Genomic DNA, 23574 nt, shown 5'->3' with positions numbered 1-23574 from the left:
TCAATTAATTTAACATTAATTAAAGTGATAGTTCAACAAAAAATTAGTTAGCGCTTACTATTTTTTTCACCCTTAAGCGCTTTCAAACATTTATACGATTCTTTTTTCTGTTGAACTCAAAAGCTAAAAACCTGTAACCATTGATTGACATAATAACTACTATGCCACCAAAAACAAATATTATTGAATTCAAAAGGTTTACAAGTTTCTTTAAAATTTATATGCTTGAATTCAATGGAAGAAAGATACTCAAACAGGCTTGAAACAAATAAAGAGAGAGTAAATTATGACAATTTTTTTTTCACTACACACTTTCTGAAAAAAAGGTACACGGTGGTACAAGTAATGTTCCTTAAGGAACAGTTTTGCACCTTTGTAAAAGTTGTACCTTTATGGTACAGAAAAGACTTCTTATGATACTGTTCTGCACCTTTTATGGTACAACGAAAATGAAGGTTCACAACTGTTCTCATAAAAAAGGTGCATTAGTGTTGGTCAATTCCTTTATTATATTTTTTTCAAATAAATATTCCTGGAAAGGAAAAGTGATTTTATGAATAAGTTCCATATAAAACATAAATCATCATTCAAAAGCATATGTTTAAAGAAACTTTAATTATTTTAATTATTAACTTCTATAAAACTGGTAAAACAAAAGTATAGGCATTGTAAACTAATTATTTAAGGCATTATTAATAAATGTTTGGTAAACGTTTTCTGATAAATACATTGTCATTATTAATATACGCACCTTTTGACATTTGCTTTCCACTACGTACGTGAGCTGGCAAAAGTCCTGCATATGCAAAGTGTTTATGCAGACATTTTTGTATTATAAAACTAATCAAACATTGTGCATATCTGGTTACAATACTTTTGCATAATTATATTTCTATTTTAAAATTAAGTAAATGAAATTTACTTTTAAGTAATTACAAAGGTATTGTGTGAAAATCGGACAAAAAAGTTTTTTATTGTACATGGGAGAATGTATTTCTGTAACATTTTTTTTTGTGAAAAATGTTGTGAAATGTTAAGCAAAAAATAGATCTTTTGATTTATGTTAAAGTACTTTTTATTCTTTAATGTAATTGGAAAAGGTGCATTTATACAAAAATCTACTTTTTAAAAAACACAATTTAAAAATGTATTTGATGTTTTGTATTTGCTAAAATTAAATTGACACATTTTGGATATAACGAAATGCCTTAAAATAGGACTTGAAAGAACACATTTGACACTGATAGGGTACAGAGTGTCTTGTCACTGTAGTGGTACCTTCATGGATCATATTTGTACCTTTGATGATGGTACAATATTGTATTTGCAGGTTTTAAAAACCAAAGGTATAGTATGGTTTCCCATGGTACAAATCATTTTCTTAAAAGTACAAACTGCAATGGTACAAATTTGATTCTTTGTTTAAGGTACAATCCTGTTCCATAAAAAGGGACTGCCCCAGTGACAATGTGTTGTACCTTCTTTGATACAACATGTTGCCATTTTTTTGAGAGTGCAGTGTTAGGAAGCAACTTAACTAAATAAAACAAAATAGCACCAATTAAATTAAGTGCAGTTTCAAATGTAGACTTTTTAAAGTGCTTTCTAAAGTGTAGCTTTACCAGTAACAAGTTACTTAAGTTTGGAAGTTCATTTCATTTTATAAATTTATGCAAACTATACAAATAAAATAAAATAAAATAAAATAAAAAACAAGCACAGTTGAAGTCAGAATTATTAGCCCCCCTTTGAATTTTTTTTTCTTTTTTATATATGTCCTAAATGATGTTTAACAGATCAAGGAAAGTTTCACAGTATGTCTGATAATGTTTTTTATTCTGAAGAAAGTCTTATTATTAAATTATTAGCCCCTTTATTAGCCCCTTAAAGCTACATTTTTTTTTTTTTTTTTGGTAGTCTACAGAACAAACCGATGTTAAATAATAACTTACCTAATTACCCTAACCTGCCAAGTTAACCTAATTAGCCTAATTAAGCCTTTAATTGTCACTTTAAGCTGTATAGAAATGTCTTGAAAAATACGCAGTAACATATTATGTACTGTCATCATGGCAAAAAATCAGTTATTACATGGCATAAATCAGTTATTAGAAATGAGTTATTAAAATTATTACGTTTAGAAATGTGTTGAAAAAAATTGTCTCTTAATTATACATAAATTGGCAAAATAAATAAACAAGGGGGCTAATAATTCAGGGGGGCTAATAATTCTGAACATAACTGTATATTAAATTGTTGCACAGCAATTTTTATTTATTTATAAAACAAAATGTTCACTGATAAATAACTTTCTGATCATTAAAAAAATAATAAACTTCAATATACCCAGCATACTGTACCTCATCATACAAATTATAGTTATTACAGTGATAATATAATAAAAATGTTTAAAATATGAACCTCATTGATTCATTTTCCTTCAGTTTAGTCTCTATTTCAGACGTCGCCACAGCAGAATGAGCCGCCAACTATTCCAGCATAGGTTATACACCATGGATGCCCTTCCAGCCACAACACAGTATTGGGAAACACTCATACTCAGCGAACATGGGGAGAACAAGCAAACTCCATACAGAAGTGCCAACTGGCACAGCCGAGACTTGAACCAGTGACCTTCTTACTGTGAGGCAACAGTGCTAACCACTGAGCCACTGTGTCACCTAAAATATGAACTTTACATATAAAAGTGAATGATACACTGCATTAATCAACTTTATATGTGATTCAGGATGTTACAAATCCAACAGTAAATGTCATAAAAAATAATAACCAATCAACTACTGTAAATGAATAAATAAATAAATAAACAATCAAATTGAAGAAAAATGTCATTATTATAATTTTATCTGCAAATGCAGTTTATTTTTTCTTTTCTAATCTAAATATTTAAAAATCTGTTAGACACACTATATATTTAAGTTAATTTCTATTTAGGTAGTGCACACTAATATAGCTTAATAAATTCATTTACTGTATGTGTAGCTCATACGTTAAGAAGCTAAAGTTTCAAGGCAGCTTACCCAGCGATGTTCCAGATATGCACAGTATACCCAACACATCTATATTAGATTACAAAGTAATACCGATACCAAACTGAATGAATGCACAAATCACTCCAAACAGACAAATGGAAAAGACTGATGTTTATACGTGAGCCATTTCCCACCATATAGTACGAAACACTAGAAATGACAAGTGCTTCACCATCTAAGATTTCCTGCACTGGGTCACAGCAACAACTGTACCCTATCAGTCAATACCTTTTCATCACAGCTTTTACCACAGAGGAACCATAACACATTGTGCGCTGCCCAATCACCCTGTTGCGGCCATATGACGTGTTAATCCACCTTTATAGAGGGGTTTTTCTTTGCACTTTGTACAGCTGGAGACCTTTCACAGTTTCTTTTCGGGGGGAGAAACTAAATGAGTTTCAGCATCATGTTGGATATATTGTCTTTCGCTGCGGGCGTTGGCAGAGTGTGACTTCAGCAATGCCTAATGAAAATTTCATGTTTGCTGCCTATTTTGTCTCAGTCGATTATGCTAAGATGGTACAAATGTTCTGGCTTCTCCTCTAGATTTTACAGAGACCAAAATAAGACAAGGAAGGACTGTTCATGGGCATAGTTTCAATCAAAACAGTTTGTTTTATATTTTATTTGTATTTAATTTCGTTAGCTCATTTTAATTTAACTTGATAATGACTAATCATTAATTGTTAAAAAAAATATTTCTTTTTTTTTTAAAGTTCCAAAAAAAAAAAAAAAAACATGAAGACACAAACATGCACACACAGGAGGAGGAACATTTAAAAACAACGGCATTGTACCATTTCAGAGAAAAGCTGTTCAGTTTAATTCAAAGCAGCTTGACAATTAACCAGCACAAATATATTTGTATGCATTATTTTTTTTACAAATACACTTTCAACAATCTAAAGCAGCTTAAAAATTAAAAATATATTTGTATGCATTTTTTACAATTACACTTTCAACAATGAGTCAGCCCAAAGCCCAAAGGAAAAAAAATATATATTTCTGCTGCTTAAAATATTTGTATTCCTGGCCTACTAAACATGGGTGTATTTCTGAAAACCATTGTTAGCCAACTAAGGTCGTAAATTCTGTCGTTACAAACATAGCTTCTTGTTTGGCACATAAAATCCATCGTTCAAACGAACATTCGCAATCTGCGTAACAAACTGCGTAACAAACAAACAAATATCCCCTATATGCCCTATTTGTTTAGAACATTCTAACAGTTAAACTTGGAATTATCAAAAACAAAAAAGCATTAAAGCCATCTCTTTTAGGTGTAATTTGCTTTCAAAGTATTTTTACAGTGTCCATTTTAGCGATCTTCATGTTTACAATTGTGTTTCCTTCGAAGTGCATGTCATTGTTACACAAATCCGTGGTTCATGACGAAAGCTATAGGTGACATATTATTTAAAAGTAGAATTTACGTTTGGTCTCCAAAGCTTGTGAAAACAAAACATATGCAGTGGTTTGCATGTATCAAATTGTAAACGTAGAAAAAAAAAACATAAATAAGCAATAATATACTTAATAATAATAATAATAATAATAATAATAATAATAATAAGAAGAAGAAGAAGAAGAAGAAGAAGAAGAATATTAATAATAATAATAATATTAATAAAACTTTATTATCATCATCATCATCATCATTAATATTATTATTAACTAGGATTTTTTTTCCATTTCCTAATAAATATTACATATTAAATTTTATTTCTTAATAAATAGCCTCGTTATTTATTCAATTATATGATTTATATATGATATTACAATACGTGTTACTTTTGTGAGTGATTTTATGTTTTAGAATAGAATATGCAATGTTCTCAATAATATTTAGGCCTTATATGTGCCATTTACATATTTCAATTAATATGGAAAATTAGTTCATGTTTTTACCAAAACTAATATTGGATTTTTTTTAATGTATGTGCATATAAAACAACATAATTTGCACAATGATATTATGGGGTTCTTGTTTTAAGAAGTTGTTACCACCTTGTTAAGAGCATAATTATGGGCATTTTACATCAAAACTACAGGTTCAAACAATGGATCAGTGACAGAGAAACTACGAGTTTTGGGAAACACTTGTCACTACATTGTTACATTTACATTTAGTCATTTAGCAGACGCTTTTATACAAAGCGACTTACAAATGAGGACAAGGAAGCAGTTTACACAACTATAAAAGCAACAATGAATAAGTGTTATAGGCAAGTTTCAGGTATGCAAAGAAAGTGTAAGAAGCAAAACAGTAGTAATTATTTATTTTTAATTTTTTTATTTTTATTAATGTAGTTAGTGGAGGGGTCAGAGAGTGAATTGCAGATTAGTAAGGAAAGTGGAGACTAAAAAGCTTTAAGAGTTTTAAGTCGTTTTTTTAAAGACAGTGAGTGACTGTTCTTTTCCCAAACGATGCACCGTACTATGAGTTACATCGTTGTTTGGGAAACAGACCCTAGTATAGCCAGAAATACTTCTTCTATGAGAGAGAAATGTTTTTTTTTTTTTTTTCATTCAAATACTTTAAATGGAATTACAAACCATGCTAATGCCAAGTCAACGCATACGTTCCAGAGTCGTTTGCACTTCTATCTGTTCCTGAGCTAAAACAGCTTTGGAGAAATTAGGCACTCCAAACCCCAAAATACAAACACTAAAGAAACTTTAATTGACACCTCCTTCACAGATGCTTTTTTACTAACTCAAGAAACAATTGTACAGAGTCTTCAAAGCAACACCACAGATCGTAGCAGTTTGAACAGATAGCCATGGTTTAAAAAGAATAATCCAACTGCCTAGGGTAATGAATCCCAGGCTGAGGCCTGATGCAATTTGGAAAGGCCATAATAAACAGCACTGCATGTTTAAAAAGCTGTCTGTGCAGAGCCGATTTATATTTACTGCACTTATCTGAGCTGCGGCCGCAGTGGGAACGTCCAATGGGTTTAGCTCTTAATTTGCTTTAACCGAGCCGATTTGTGCTTACACTGGCAGAAGGCGGGCGGCCCATCCGTCAGTGTCAGCGCTGCAGCGGCACATTATTTGAAATCATTTTTGAGGGCATAGCTTTCAGGGCAAAATGCTTATCGCTCCAAACTAGGGAAAAGTCCTCAGTAATTAGAGTTAATTCACCTTGAGAACCCGATCTTCGCTGTTGTAGTGACAATGGCTGCACATCAACTTAATAAATCCCAGAGCATTGAGCACATATCTGTGAGGGATTTCCTTTTTCCTTTTAAATCACCTTTTGGACCTATTGTAAAGATTAATGGTGTTTTCTCTGGTGAACTTATGAACGCGTAGAAATTAATCTAACAAATTAGGGCAATTACTCAATTTTACATAAACGCACCAAACATTAAAAAGCACTTAATTTAAAATGCAAATGACCCTTTTATTTTTGCTTTGTGTTTTTCTTGTTTTTTACTTTCCATTTTCTTCGCTGCTTCTAAGAAAAGAAAGCTTCCCTGTGTTTTATCGTGCCAACAGTAAAAAAGAACAAGGGGAAACAAGGTTTGGCAGCTATATGGAACAAATTACTGGATTACATTTAGCAACTGCCAGCAAGTCATTTTAACACATAATAAAGTTTAAAGAATGGTTTGGTCTGAGTAGCTCTTGAGACCAATACCTGTACAGCGCAAAAAATAAACACAGTTGCGACCTTGAGGTTTTGACAAAAAAAAAAAAAAAGGTGTGCTGTAAAAAAAAAACTATGTCTTTAATGTATATTATTATTATTATCATTATTATTATTATTATTATTATTATTATTATTATTATTATTTAATTATTTAATACTTTTTAAAAATATTTTTGAAATAACTGTTAGTTATTGGTTTTAATATGTTTTAATTTATTACTGTCTTAAAAATTTCTTCAATGCCACATAATCTTTCATAATCCATTATGATGCTTTCTCTATATATTATTATTGACACTCAATTATTGGTTCTTGTTATCCAATTTTTGTGATTAATTTTGTCAACGGAATATAATTTTTTTGATGAATTGAAACAGATTTTATAGAAATACATATAAAGTTTATTACAGAAACTTTTTTATATATGTATGCTGTTTTATTCCTGTTGAAAATAATAGGATTAAGAATTATTTGTTTAATAAACGTCTTATTCTTATTATTTTCAGAATGCATACATTTATAATAATAATAATAATAATAATAATAACAATAACAATAATAATAATAATAATAATAATAATAATAATAATAATAATAATAATAATAATAATTGTTTTAACATTTTTTCAATGAATTGTAATTGTACTTTTAGTTATTGACTTAAACATGTTTTACAGATCTTATAATTATTATTTTAAAAACTTCTTATTCTTATTATTTTAAAAAAGAATCCATACATCTATGCATTCTTAAAAAAGTTCTGCTTTGCCATCAAATTACTAATTTACATTTATAACAGCAGTCCTGAGAGACTTGATTTATTTATTTATTATTATTATTATTTTTTTACAGGTCTAGTTTTATTACATAACACAAAATACAGGCTAAAGTTGACATTAAATTCAGATTTTATGTTAAAGCTTATGTTAGTTTTTTTGCCAAAACATTTTTTTTTCCAGCAAAAAAAAACCACACATACACATACTTGTATCCATGGTTTACAGAGAAATTCCATAGGTGTATTGTATTTTATACAGTAAAAACTATAATATAGTCCTACCCCACCACTACCCCTAAGTAAGTTTAAATTTCAAAACGCCTCATTAAGTAAGATTTTAAGTTGTTTTGAATTACAGAGACTAGGGGATACAAACAAAATAAAAATGAAAACATGGCCCAAAAAATATGTTTTTGTTTTTTTATCTGGCCTTTTTTTGTCTCCCCAAACAACCTCATAGCATGAAATCTCTATTCTCATCTATTCTGCTAAGAAATATGGATTGGTTCTGCAACACTCACCCCATGGGATGGGGATGATATCCAACCCAGCTCTCCTTGGCTTGCTTTGGAGTCCAATAGGTTAACTGTAGAAAAGGATAGAGAAGGGGAGAGAAACAAATAAGCATTTATCCTTTTTAGATCCGGTTTCACCCTCGCCACACACACACCACTCGGACCGGGATACAGCTCTCAGTGTGCAGCGTCCCGATCAACACAGTATTTACTCAGCTGCGCTGCTCTTATGCCACAATCCAATTAAACGAACAATAGAGTCGACTCATTCTTCAAACGAGCAGTTTTGAGTTTGCCGTTAACCGGGCAGAGAAAAGTTAGCCTTGTTACCCTGTCCATGGTGGGATCTTGGTGGATGCCTGATCCATCGTTAATCTTGTGTGTGTGAGAGTATTATTTTACTGATAGACATCTTTAACAAGAAGAACAAATCACGAATGGTTTCTTTCATCTGACAACCCAAACAGAATTGTTGAAAAACTAAAAGAAAAAAGAAGTACTGATAAAAGATTACGTCTGACAAAAAAAGTTATACATTTGAAAATTATATATTTTGTTAACATGTTTTAATAACTTTGATAAAGCTGAAAAAGCGGAATAAAAAATAAATAAGTAAATAAATAAATAAATAAATAAATAAATAAATAAATAAATAATAATAATAATAATAATAATAATAATAATAATTTCCTTAATTTTTCATTACTTTTTTTATATCCAATATAAATATATATTTTCATATATATATTTGGGAATCCTCAGATGTTATTATTTGATTTAAATTGTTTAATGGCATAATCTGTATTTGTTTTTGCAATTAATATTTATTCTTGTTTGTGTAGAAATTTTCAGTTAAATTAAACACACTATCAAACCCTTGTCAAATCTAATCAATTTCGTATTAAAGAAACAACAAAAAGCAAAAGCAAGATTAAGAAACAGCAGAAAAAGAAAACAAAACAATGGGAGGCAGCAGAAAAGAAATATTACTGCATTATTAAAAATGCCTGGCTGCCTGCATGGCGTGCTACAGCAGAGAAGGTCGTGACAAGCTCTTGACATCTCAGTGTCTCCTGCTCTCATAAGAACGGCTCCTGTTTGATTGAGTAAGGCTTCTACAAGCACAAAGAGAGAGAACAAAAGCCTCCATCGGCGTACAGTAAACGCATAATCTCAGCTGACATGTGGGGCACTCAGCATGGCGTCTTCGGCCCCTCCTAATAGCTGTGACACTCATTCTTCCTACAGCAATGGCCACAAATAGACATACGGTATAAAGGACATGGATGACATAAACTTTTCTTTGATACAAGTCCCTAGAAGCATATACTTTGGAGTCAACATTTATTATCTTATCACAAATCCTGACATCCTGTCCACGTCAGAGACAGCACGCCTTCCGAATGTAAGAAATCAGTCAAACAATTTAAAAAAAAAAGGCTTGGATTTTTAAAATATATATCTTAAGAAATTACATGATTTTTTTTTATTAAAAATATTTTGCTTTTATTTAGAAGTTCAATTAAATTTATTTTACAGTTTTTAAATTCAGTTTGTTTCTGTATTAATTTTACATTTAAATTATATGATCATGTATTGTTTTCCACAATTCAAAAAAGTTACAAATATGAAATATTTTACTTATCCATGTTACTTTTTTTTGGACAAAACCAAAACATCTTCTGGAGCTTTGTCTTTGTCTTGGTAGACTTCCTTGAATAATCTGGGCATTTACTCAACCAATCATCTAATGCCCAATTAGTACATTTATGTTTATTACTTTTTATTACTTCATTTTCTTGTCTAATCATATTGATTTATTGGTTAATTGATCATATCCAATAGTTGATATCTAAAATTGCAAGCAATTAGCTTAGGTACATCCATAATGATGGCTGCCAGTGTTAATATCATGGACTATGAGAAGAGTCAATTGTAGACCCCATTATCAAATTCCAACGCAAAACAGCAATCCACCTGAGTGCTAGCCAAACAGCTGGCTATTCTCATATTGTAGATGATCCCTATTAACTATAATAAAGCTATCTGCTTATGTCAGATAATGGCAGCTCACATCCAGCTCCGTTGGTTCCAATTTAAATTTCTCAATGAGCCGAGCCGGCATCTCAAATTGAGCCGACCAGGGAAATTTGAGACCATAAAATTAGATAGCTACATGGGTGAGGCAAATTCTGCAGCTGTAAGAAAAGGAAATCACAGCCGACGTCATTTTCAGACGAGTGTAGCATCAACATGTCTAAGCACAAAACAAAGAACTGCTTATGAACAGCTGATCTACGGCCAACACATCCAACCAAACCACACCACACCAGACAAAATAGCTAAATCGATACAGGAGCGAGACAATAATCTAGCAATCCAACCACAGGCCACCAAGGGGCATCTGGCTCTCAAATGTATCATCCCTGCACTACTAGCTACTGTTTTCCTTTCATCAGCACATGGCACATTGATCGAACACATTAACAGTGGTGAAAACGAGAGTTTGGAACTAATTATAATACTGTATTCATCAAATATGCTAGTTAAAACTGCTGAATTATTTTTATTCATTAACATAGAGATATAGGGTTTACTGTACATTTATATACAAATACTATAGCTAAGTTAAATTGTCTTATTGTACACAGATGCACGCAATATATACTGACTAGACTAAATATTTAATTAGTTACATTGCGGGACCATTTAAAACCTTTTTACCTTTTAAAAATAAACTAAAATAAACATAGATAATAAACTATTAGTTTTCGTTGTAATGTAGCAAAACTTTTATACATTCTTATTATTAAATTATCAAATTACTGTAGATGTAATGTAGCTACACCACATACACTGAAAAGTGCCATTGCTTGGACCTTGCTTGTCAAGAAATTTGTTTAAAAATTACAATTTACAATACAATTTCCTTATAGCTCTTAAAATTTACTGTGTTTCTATCAGGTCATACAGAGAGCTCGCAAATAAAAGCGACTAACCTTGAACATAGCTGAGATCATGGCATGGATTAAACCATACAAAAAAGATTTGCATGTGCATACAAGAACCATATGGCCTGTAAATGACACAATGCCTTCTCTTCTCACCATCCTTTTCACCTCTCAGATAGTTAATTAAATCTTTTATTGAATTAAGATGAAAGTCAGGTGTCTGAACACCTCGGAAACATCAGGTCCACGGAGAGCACAGGAGCTAATGTCTGGCTTTATTAAAATCTGACTGTGGGTGTATAAGACACATGGCGGACTTGGGGATTATTTTCAAAGGATTTTTAAGTGAGAATGAGAGGCCTCAGTATGTGTGTCCAAAATACCCGCTGCTGCTCAAATGATCCCTTTTCTAACTCACACTATATCCTTCCTTGCAGCTGGTCAACCTTCATAGAAAGCCCATGAGAGTCATGAGAAATCCCAAATGTGCATCGGAAATATTTTTTACAAGAAGTCAATACTTTATTGGAGTTATTGTGACTTATGGGAACCGTATGAGCCAAAAAATGTGGTTATTAGTTTTAAGAAAGGGTTAATACATCAGTCAAATCTGGCACTCATATTTTTCTAATTCATTACAAAGTTTGAACTTTTTTAAAATTGAAAAGCAATGGAAAATTAGATCTTGCAGCCTTATCGAAAGTTCCACCCATAGTGGCAAGATGGCAATGAAGTATTAACCTCAACAATATGAATAATTCAGTCGAGTCTCAGGGTGTCTGCCTGCTCCCAGCTTTTCTACCCACCGACTCAAACCCACCCATCAGAATGACCTAAACATAATTGTCATAATGACGATGTTGTATTTGTTTGAATATGTAAAAACAAATCTACTAAATAAAATTATGAAATCCACACATCTGAAAAGTAACATCACTCGCAAAACATCAGCCATCACAACTGGAAACTAGTGCACCATGACATCACACCATGTTGTGCTGCCATCACATAGTCTGAGCGAGCAGAGCATTGTGGCTTGCATACTGCGCCATTTTGGCCACAAGTTAGAAAATGGAAACCCTAGTAACGTAATTGTGCTGTATGATTTGTTTACATCTGTATTTATGTTTTTGGCAGATGCTTCATTTTGGAGCTGATCGGCTTTGTGAAGATTTTCTGGGATTTTTCAATGAGACTTTTTGTTATTTTGTTGAAATCATTCTGTAAGGATGTGGTCAACGTGGTCCCATATGCTCAGAAAAACGGTCTGCCGTGAGTGTACTGATGGTAGAATGGACCATATGTATTAGATCGGTAGATCGGTTTCAAAAGTTTACCCACCACAAACTTAACTTGTTTAAGCCCAAAAATAGCAAAAATTATAATTGGCTTCTTTAAAGAGAAAACTGTTTCAGTAGGCAGTATGCCTAGATACAAAAAAGAAGCTATTAGTTTGCTGGTTTTCCTGTTATGTGTGTATGTTTTAATATTAATTTAGACACTGTGCTAATTAAGATACTCACCACTATTTATTAAAAACTTTAAACAAAAAGTTTAAGATAGGCCATTTTAATAAGCAAACGTTTTTTTACTTCAAGAAACCTTAGCATAATTTATAGTATTAAAAAAGACAATAATAAATAAATAAATAAATAAATAAATAAATAAATAAATAAATAAATAAATAAATAAATAAATAAACAAACATCCAGGTAAAAATATATATCAGGATTAAAAATAAATGAAACAATGTGTTCAGAAAGAAAACAGAAAAATATATGATTTTTCATCTGTTCTATTACAACAGAACTCAAGGCCTACTAAAAAGGCCTCAAGTATTTTTACGCAGCTTTTAAGAACAAAATGCAATTATAAATTGCTATGCTGCTTGTATATTTAACAAAATATCTTACAAATATCTCAAATTACCTTAGATTTAACATACAATTCAAAGCTTAGTTAATCAGTAAAATATTAAAATAACTTTTTGCTTCTCCTTCTTCTTCTTCTTCTTCTTAATATTATTATTGTTATTATTATTATTATTATTATTATTATTATTATTATTATTATTATTAATATTATTATGCAATATTTTTATGTATTATAATTATAATATGTTTTTAGTTGTATAGTGTACTTTTCATTTCTTGAATTGTCCCAAACATTAACAAGCCTGATAACAACGGGTTTAAATAAAGTGCAATGCTAAATCATGCTTAATTAAAATACAATGAAAAGTAGGCTTGCATTAATTATTCCCTTCATCTTAGAAAATAAATAATAATAACGATTTTATAATATAAGAGCCAACACACGGGGACCGACACAAATCAGGTCGCAATGCAATGCGCCCTTTAAGATTTTGGTTGTTAAAATTCATTATATGCAATAAAGCTTTTTACTCTAAAGTTTTTATCATTATTCTTCTTTTTGTACAACCTGATGTAGGGGTAAAGGGCTTGGTCCATGTAGTAAATAGGCTAATTTCAGTCCGAGTGGATCTAAAAAGTCCTAAGTCAAGAATGCGGGCTTTGTTTTTTTAGAGCCAAAGAAAGTTATGAATTTTAGCTTATTACAAATAAACAAATACATAAATGGGAAAAATATGTCTATATTACAAATTATTTTCTGGAAAAAGGGAGAAAGTCCTTTTGATTCTTGTTTCACATTGATGACCTTTGAATCACATTTCTCTGAAAAGATTTATGAGTCTCATCCGTTTTTTTTTATATTATTCTGAATGACTGACTGCAATTGTATTTTCTTAAGAATTTTGTTAGATATTAACATTAATAAAAACGCATACGATCACCATAAAGAAGCGCAATTCAATCGACGCAGATTGAAATTGCTTTTCGGTTTGTGGCCGTAATTGGAGGTCATTGAACTGTTTAAAACTTGCCTAACACGTTCAATATTACTTAAATAAAAAAATAATATTTCTTTTAAATATTCTATTCATAATGGGGGTCATAAAAAGACGTTTGGGTTGATAAAAGAACTGCAAGCTGCATAAAACACTTTGCTCAAAATTATTTCAATGGATGTGGCTCTATACTGACACTCTCTGGTGAAAAACACGTCCCATTAGATACTATTTGAGCAAAAGGTAATTCACAGCCCATAAATCACAAAATGAGAGGGGGAAAAGACCCGCTCCGTTACAGAACAGAGAGTTGAAACATCAGAAAGATACCCTTGAGGTGACAACCTGAACAATGCGTATCTTTCTACACAGATCAGTCTGGACACTCTTGTGCAAAACTTTATATTCCAATACAAAACAACCTTGCAGAATAATAAGAAGTTATATTAACAAACTTTCAATTTTCTGCCTCACTTAACAACAGTGTTGAGTATGATGAGCGAAAATCGCTCTCCCTTTTCTAATTAGGCCTTTAATAAGAACACTTGGGGCACAGGCCTGAATAAGGTACAATAAGCGCATAGGGTGATAGCCTACTATACAAAGATTTTTAAATTGTCAAACATTTACCCGAGCGACTATAAAAACTTCAGTTCTGAACGGGACAAATCTAATCACTGTGAACAAAGCTGTTATTGACATCCTACGCGTAGACAAACAGGGTTCCCTTTCATTTGAAGGAAAATAAAATCAATTTAAATCTAACCTATAAGTATAACCTACGTTCTTAAGATCTGTGTATATCTCGATTCCCGTCGCACAAAAGAGCAAGATAAAGATTTAGATGTAAAAATAATAATAATAATAATATAAAATAATAATACAGGCCTACAAGAAATATACTAACTTTGTTAGAAAAACTAAATAAGGAGAAACTTTATTTAATTATTTTAGGCTTAGATATAAAGTTTCGCACAACTTTGTTTTATGACACTCTTTGATTGTAGCCTGATCTCATTACTTTATTTTAAAATCTCATGAGTTTGTTTGGGCCTTTAAAGTACTTCAGCAGATTATCCCATACGGCTATATGTAATTGAAAATATAAAATAAAATAATCTGTAAAAGCTTAATCCAATATGCTAACCTTGTTAACTACTCATCTTGTCACCGGCAATTGACACGCACAGTTTTAAACAACGTCGGTAAACTCTATTTTTGAGAAGAAAAAAAAAAGAAGCCACTCATAGTCAATTTCTTATGGCAATATAAACACTATTATTAAATTATAATTAAGGTTAAATCAAAGTGTTTTTTGTACAAAACATGAATGAATAAAACAAAAATAAACATGTGGATTGGCTACATGACAGGCACCCAATTATCAGAAGACTATTTGAAGTGAAGTATCACTAAGTTTTGCGTGGCTATTACACCAAGATGCAAGTGTAGCAAACAAACGCAGCGCGCACACTTAAAGTCCATGTTACATTTCGTCAGTGTATGAGAAGAACACATTTAGGAAATGTAGCCTATTCATTTAAAAAAACGTGAAAATGCAGCAAATTCAAAAAGAGTCTATGGTGTAGTCTTTAGAAAGACTATGCGCTGTGCTTAGCCTAAATGATTTTTAAACTGGATTTCTCAGCCGGTGCGCGTCCGTGCTTTCCCAACAGATCGATGGTCTCAAAATATGCTCTCATCACGACGCACACGAGTGTCGTTATCAAACAATAAAAACAGTCCTAAAAGTTGCATTTGCAGCGATGCATTTGTAGCCATTTCTCGCAAAATCAAGCCAGTGCGTCTCGCGAAGAAACGCGAAAATATTGATTCGCAGAATTAATCGGTCCATTTGGAACAGCTGGTCTGAAAAAGTGAACGAGCGAAGGTTTAACCCTTTATCAAATTCGCCGCGGCTTACTGAATGAGCGTCGGAGGTAGGCTAAAGCAGGTAACTATACCAATTGCACCCAAATCGCATATTTAAAAAAAAAATGAATAAATTTTTTTTAAAAGAAATGCAAATAAAGCCCAAGTCAACTAATATATGAAGGGCACAGTCTACTAGACGCTACAGTAAGCACTGATGAGCATGTAATGTCTCTCACTCCAGACGTTATCTTACCTTCATTGGACGGATGAATAATGAAATCTGCGCTGGAAATAAGCGTGAAGAAAAAAAGAAAAAGTATTAAGGTTTTGCAATCCATGATATCAGATCAGGGGGCAACGCAAGGTACATAACTCCATGAAGCATGCCACTCATGTGAGGGCTTCTGTTCCGACACAAGTTACCATTCTCGGCTCTGAGGCTGATGTCAAGTTTGACACCGGAGACGAGGAGGAGTCTCTCTCTCCCTCTCTCGCTCTCTCCTCAGTTCTCACCGGGAGCTTCCCTTCTTCGCTGGGTCCTACACACCAGACAGCGCCGTTTATTAGACCGGCAGGTTCAACAGAGGTCATGTCATCTCTCGGAAATTGAAGAGAAGACAAAAACACTCGAGGCAGCTCATCAAATTCCAGTTACTATATGTCACACAGAGGTATTTATGCACTTCCTTAGCTTAAACAAGCAACACTAAGCTCACCCATTTGTTAGAGGAAGCCTGAATGCAGCAGCTCGACATATAAACACGCTGCTTTGTTTGGGCAAATAGACGTTATGGTCAAACTTACATCGTTCTGTGTTTATAGGAAGTAGCCAAATAATGCAAATAACAACATGAACCTAATTTATTAAGCTGGTTAAAAAAATACTGCTGCACACTATTACAACGTTTTAAAATGTAGACATATTGAATATTATCTAACAAAATTGAAGAAAAAATGTTTAGAATTTAGGCTAATACAAATTGTTGATATTATGTTCAAACGCTGTTGTCAGAAAATAAAATGTATTATCACTAATATAACATTAGTTGGCATAAGCAGTAAAGTAATGTATATATATATATATATATATATATATATATATATATATATATATATATATATATATATATATATATATATATATATATTGTTATATTGTTATATTCCCAGATCCATCATTACTATTAAATTTATTCATTCATTAATTTTCTTTTTCGGCTTAGTCACTTTATTCATCAGGGATCACCACAAAGGAATGAAGCGCCTATTATATTTAAAACTTTTTTTTTTTTTAATTCACAAAACTAGTTTCATCATTCATTCATTCATTCATTCATTCATTCATTCATTCATTCATTCATTCATTCAATTATTTTCTTTTTGGCTTAGTCTCTTCATTATCTTGGGTCACCACAGTGGAATGAACCGCCAAAAGTTTCATTAGAATAAGCAAAAATATCAATATAAAGCAAAAATATCTATAAGTAGCATTATAAAACTAACCCCTCTCTCTCATCTCTCTATATAAGTCAGAATTATTAGCCCCACTTAGATTTATTTTTTCTTTTTAAATATTTCCTTTCCCAAATTCCCAAATGTTTAACAGAACAAGCAAATGTTCACAGCATGTATTATAATATTTTTAGGTCTTATTTTTTATTTTTTTTTTATTTATTATTAGTTTTGACTAGAATAAAAGCACTTTTTAATAAAAAAAAACATTTTATGGTCAAAATTATTAGCCCCTTTTAAGCTATATTGTTCTAGTCTATGGAGCAAACCATCATTATACAATAACCTGCCTTAATAACCCTAACCTGCCTAGTTAATCTAATTAACTAATAATTCTGACTTCAACTTTACATACAGATACACACAGTCTGCATGATTGTATTAGCCTTTTGAATGCAGTGAAGAGTCGGCCTGTAGAGGCTGATCGAGCCTGGGACAGGCACCATACATAAACTGACTGGAACAAATTTCAAGAGACTATTAGAAAGGAAATAAACATCACTTAAGCTACAATAAAACACTCACAGGAGGTGCAGAAATAGGATTTGGAAAGATTTATGGAATTAAACTTAACATTTTTGATATGTTTCTTGATATTAGAGCTCAATAAATTAATTCAAAAGTTTGCAAAGCTTATTAAAAAAAGTGTACTTATTCATTTTTATCACTTTTCAAATGTGCTGTTAAAGTACTCCAAAAAAGATGAATAAAATATGTATATCTATAAAAACATTTATTAAGTTATTTACAGGTCTTATAATATTAACACTAATACTCAGCATTTTTAATAAAAATAAATAAATAAATAAATAAATAAATAAATCATGCCAATGCACATCTTTAAGCCTGCCCCATGAGTACATATGGAAACAATCATTGCTTGAAAGAATTATAGAGCCGCTTAATAGCAATGAAAAAAAAATATTTCAGCTGTGAAATATATTTAGTTGTTTTTTTTTTTATTTTAGTTTGTAATGTACCAGCAGACCAGTTTAAAACATACAAAATCTATTTTAACATCTGGATCAATTGATGATTAATGTCTAATTACTGTATAACAAGTATTAAAAAAACTGCCAAATAAATATTTTATTCTTGCCTACTTGTTGGGAAAACAACAACATTTACTTTTCAAAGCAATTTAATACTTTTAAAAGCATTACATCAGATTAGAAAATGGAATGTTTTATAAACGGACTGTCATTCAAATTGCTGACAATTATAATACATTCTGTTGTTAACTTCTATTTTAGTATTTTTCCGCTCTGGTCTCTTTTCCACACTGGATGTGATATAAGCTGTCAACGTTATGTAAACATTTTATAATATAGTCATTTTTTATTCTTTACTGTAGCTGTACTTTTGAATATTTTTTGGAAAACTCTCAGACACCGCAATCAAGTCTGAGTATTGATTTAACATTACAATGTGACTTAAATACTTTAAGAGGAAGAACAACATTTTTCACTTTTTCAAAAGCAGAGAAAGCAGATGTTGAAATATATATGTTCCTAGCTAAAGAGAGAAAAAAAAAAACTTTGTCAAAAACAAATACGTACAATCATTTTTAATAGCAGTAGGGGAAGCTTTCTTGTCTACTGAGGAAACACTTTTCATTTTATTTCTGCGCAGCACTGGGCTTGCTTCGATCATTTCATTCTGTTTTTTCCCTAGAAGCTATGTCAAATCGTTTGGCAGGATAAAAGCACATAATTTATAATCACTGTCTGACTGACTTTCTGTCTTCAGCAAAAACTTTTAACTCAACTTCAACCCTGAGTAAAAGCTCAGGCAGCCTACAGCAATACATTCCCACAGCAGAGTAATTTGTCAATTCAATCGGATTCCCGCTCCAAAAGTGTTTTACCATCATGAAGCAAATCCTAGATTTAACAGTATGTTTAACAAGTAAACATGTCTGGATCATGATTTAGAGAAGAAAAGCAAAACAAAGAGACAAATCAACTAAAGTAGCAATTAAAAATAGGGAAACAACATTTGGTTTTCCCAGTACCGCTGAGGTTTTGTATGAGGCATATGCTGCCTCGAACTGCCATGTGTGGCCCTTATTATTGCGTGTGAAAGTTCAACGCAATACATTTTGCTGATCTTAGCTCAGTCAAAAGAACTTAAACAGGAAAACCAAAGACCACTTCATAAGTTAAAACTTCCTCTAATTGTCTGATCACATTGTCATAACAAGTGAAAATATTTTGTTGTTTTTATTGATTTTTAAAAGATGTTTTTTTAAAAAGTCATGTTCTTTCAAGGCTAAATGTATTTGATAAAATTAAGTAAAAACACTAAAATATTTGTACAATTTAAACAAAGTTTTTGCTGCTTTTTGTGTAAGCTGGGCTTCATTTTTCGTTTTTTATTGATGAATAAAAAAACAGCCCTAGTTTTACATTACAACAAACAAGAATAGACTTTAAAGCGATAGTTCAGCAAAAATCTAAAACTTAATTGACTCCTTTATCACTTGTTTTAATATCTGTTTGTCTTTGAAAAACTGTAACCATTTTTTATTATGTTTAAAATGAAGATATTTTGTCTGGAACCAAATGGTTTGGAAACACTTGATGGCAAAACTAACTAACTAACTAACTAACTAACTAACTAACTAACTAACTAACTAACTAAATAAATAAATAAATAAATAAATAAATAAATAAATAAATAAATAAATAAATAAGTTGGCTTTTCTGGGTGAATAATCTATTTAATTAAGTTAATGCATCATTGGAAAAATTGAAAAATATAAATCACATTATTGTAAATATTATTTACTGAAAACCAGTATTGAGCTTAACACATTACAAGTAATATAAGTTAAGTAATAATATTACTTTTCTAAGTAACAAATAAAATAATGCATCATTACTTTTCAAAATTAAGTAATATTATTTGAGTTACTTTTTAAAAAAGTGTAATGCAAGTTACTTTTTAGTTTAGTTAATTTCCTTTTAAAAAATAAATAGCTGAAATAAAATGATTATAGCTACATTGAATCATGCACGCAATGAGAAAATGCAGAAACAGGCAGGAAGGAAGATGGCAGAGCCATACATTTCTGCAAGAGATTATTGTATAATGATGGTTTGTTCTGTAGACTATCGAAAAAAAAAATAGCTTAAAGAGGCTAATAAATTTTACCTTAAAATTGTTTTTAAAAAATTAAAACTGCTTTTATTATAACCGAAATAAAACAAATAAGACTTTCTCCAGAAGAAAAAACATTATCAGACATACTGGGAAAATTTCCTTGCTTTGCTAAACAAAAATTGGGGAAAAAAACAAGGGGCTAATAATTCAGGGAGGCTAATAATTCTGACTTCAACTGTGTATAAGGGGACAATTAATTTTGTCTTTAAAGTTGGTTTTACAAATTAAAAAAACTTATTCTTGTCAAACTAACATAAATTAGACTCTCTGCAGAAAAAAAAATAGGAAAATATTGTGAAAGTGTCTTTGCTTAATTACAAATCACTTTAGAAATATTTAAATAATACAAATATCAAATTTTACAAGAGGGCTTATCATTTTCAGTTCAACTGTATACACAAACAGCTGTAAAGCTAGTTTATTATTATATTAAATGAGCCAAACTCATAATATTAAAAACATTCCATAATCATTTTCAATTCTGCTTATGTCTACAACAGCCCGGCACGAGTTGTAGAGTTTCCCAATTCTCTATGAAGCTTGTCTTTTGTCTTACACTTTAACAGACTTTGCTGTTTTTGTCGAAGAGCCATGTTGTGTTATGGGTGCCAATTTTAGATTCCATCCCTCCACCATCTGCTCCTGGATCATGCCAATCAGAGTTTGGAATGGCACCTCTGTCATGCCAGCCAACATAACAGTTGCATTGCAATTGGTCTGCTGTAGATTTTCCCTCAGGCCACACCTATCTCTCATTTCACAGAGGATGACTTTCCCTATTATTTGGTCAGTTTGCTACATGAATCATCTGGGCTGCATACTTGTTCGATACACCAATGCATTTAATGAGTAAAAATAATGAATCTAAAATGCAAATGTATATACTATGTATGTATATACTAACTCCACATATGTGTTTACGTTGTCACTGCATGCATGCGGGTGAGAAATATTTATGCTGTTTATGTTAAGATTGATTTATTATTCATGCAATATGATACCCAGAGTAGTTATGCTTTGTTTAGCATTCTTTCCACAAATACTATTGGCAAGTTGCAGAGAGCTATTGCTACAGCCTGCAAATAGCTGAGTACACATTATTCATCAACATTGAACTGCCAGGATTTGGGTCATTGCATTGCTTCAGATGAGTGCACAAATAGTTCAAAAAGTACACATGAAATGGGTCATCACTTATGAAGCATGCAGTTTCTTCAGCTTTACACTAGAGTTTAAGGTAAGACACTCAAATATTTTTTATATAAAATTTGTGCTTTCATAATATATATTTAGACTAGTGAAAAAAAATCTATATATGTATTGCTGTTTATTTTTATATTATGTTGTTTTGCATCAGAAGAGTTTAAATAAAATGCATAGCTTTAAAGCATATTCCACTTCTTAATACTTTATAACTTTATTGACTGATCGATTGGGGAACTTTTATTTGATTTTATTGAATTATTATTATTATTATTATTATTATTATTATTATTATTATTATTATTATTATTATTATTAATGGATTTCATGTTTCCTGCCTTAAATGATCTAATTAACAAAAATAATATATATATATATATATATATATATATATATTATATATTATATATATATATATATATATATATATATATATATATATATATATATATATATAATATTTCAATTGTTTTTTCTTTTTTTAAATATTTCCAAAATTATGTTTAACAGAGCAACTGAATTTTTACAGTATGTTTGATAATATATTTGTCTTCTGGAGAAAGTCTTATTTGTTTAATTTCAACTAGAATAAAAGCAGTTTTTAATTTTTTTAACTCCATTTGAAGGTCAAAATTACTAGCCCCTTTAAGCTATATACTTTTTTTCTCGATAGTCTATAGAACAAACACTCATTATACAATAACTTGCCTAATTACCCTAACCTGCCTATTAACCTAATTAACCTATAGTTAAGCGTTAAAATGTCACTTTAAGCTTCACAGAAGTGTCTTGAAAAAAATATTTAGTAAAATATTATTTACTGTCATTATGCCAAAGATAAAATAAATCAGTTATTAGAAATGAGTTAATAAAACTATTATGTTTGAAACAGAAATGGGGGTAAAATCAACAAGGGGGCTAATAATTCAGGGGATCAACTATACACACACACACACACACACACACACACACACACACACACACACACACACACACACACACACATATATATATATATATATATATATATATACATGTGTGTGTGTGTGTGTGTGTGTGTGTGTGTGTGTGTGTGTGTGTGTGTGTGTGTGTGTGTGTTTGTGTGTATAGTTGCTCCCCTGAATTATTAGCCCCCTTGTTGATTTTACCCCCCATTTCTGTTTCATGGAGAGATTTTTTCAATGCGTTTCTAAGCATAATAGTTTTAATAACTCATTTTAATAACTCATTTCTAATGCTTATCATCAAAGTGATAAGCAAAAGCTGTGAATACTATATATATAGTAATTGTAATATATATATATATATATATATATATATATATATATATATATATATATATATATATATATATATATATATATATATATATATATATAGTGCATCCGTAAAGTATTCATAGCACTTCACTTTGTTCACTTCATTAGTATTCACAGCTTTTGCTTATCACTTTGATGATGTATCTTTGGCAGCAATTACAACCTCAAGTCTTTTTGAATAACATGCCACAAGCTTGGCACACCTGTCTTTGGGAATTTTTGCCTATTCCTCTTTGCAGTACCACTCAAGCTCTATCAGATTGGATGGGAAGCAATGGTGTACAGCCATTTTTGGTGCTCCTCAGAGTTGTTCAATAGGATTTAGGTCTGGGCTCTGGCCTCTCAAAGATATTTTGGTCGTGTGCTTTGGGTCATTGTCCTGCTGGAAGATCACTGTAGGGATGGTATTAGCCTGGTGATGAGAGGTGCCAGGTTTTCTCCAAAGTAACACCTGGAATTCACTCAAAGAGTTCAATTTAAGTCTCATCAGACCAACAAATTTTGTTTCTTATATGGTCTGAGAGTCCTTCAGATGCCTTTTGGCAAATTCTAGGCAGGGATTGGCTTTTGTCTGGCCACTCTACTATACAGGCTTGATTGTAACCTGTAAGGTTATCCTCTCTCCACAGAAGAACACTGGAGCTCAGACAGAGTGACCATCGGGTAATTGATC

General features: G+C 31.2%; 1 protein-coding gene across 4 annotated transcripts in view; it reads right to left on the bottom strand.

Moving 5' to 3' along the window:
- epha3 (eph receptor A3) overlaps positions 1-16152 on the bottom strand; it is a 164931-nt gene extending 148779 nt beyond the window's left edge. For 3 of the 4 annotated variants that reach the window (XM_087267147.1, XM_087267148.1, XM_087267146.1), the window contains exons 1-2: positions 15956-16098; positions 8014-8078 (exon numbers count right to left, since the gene is read on the bottom strand). In XM_087267147.1, coding sequence (XP_087123273.1) covers positions 8014-8078; positions 15956-16040 — 150 coding nt within the window. In that variant the 5' untranslated portion in view covers positions 16041-16098. 4 annotated transcript variants of the gene reach the window in all.
- Positions 16153-23574: the final 7422 nt, after the last annotated feature.

The sequence above is a fragment of the Danio rerio genome, chromosome 9 (assembly GCF_052040795.2).
Source record: "Danio rerio strain M-AB ecotype USA chromosome 9, GRCz13ab, whole genome shotgun sequence".
Lineage (NCBI taxonomy): Eukaryota > Metazoa > Chordata > Actinopteri > Cypriniformes > Danionidae > Danio > Danio rerio.
This window is presented reverse-complemented; position numbering and strand designations above follow the sequence as displayed.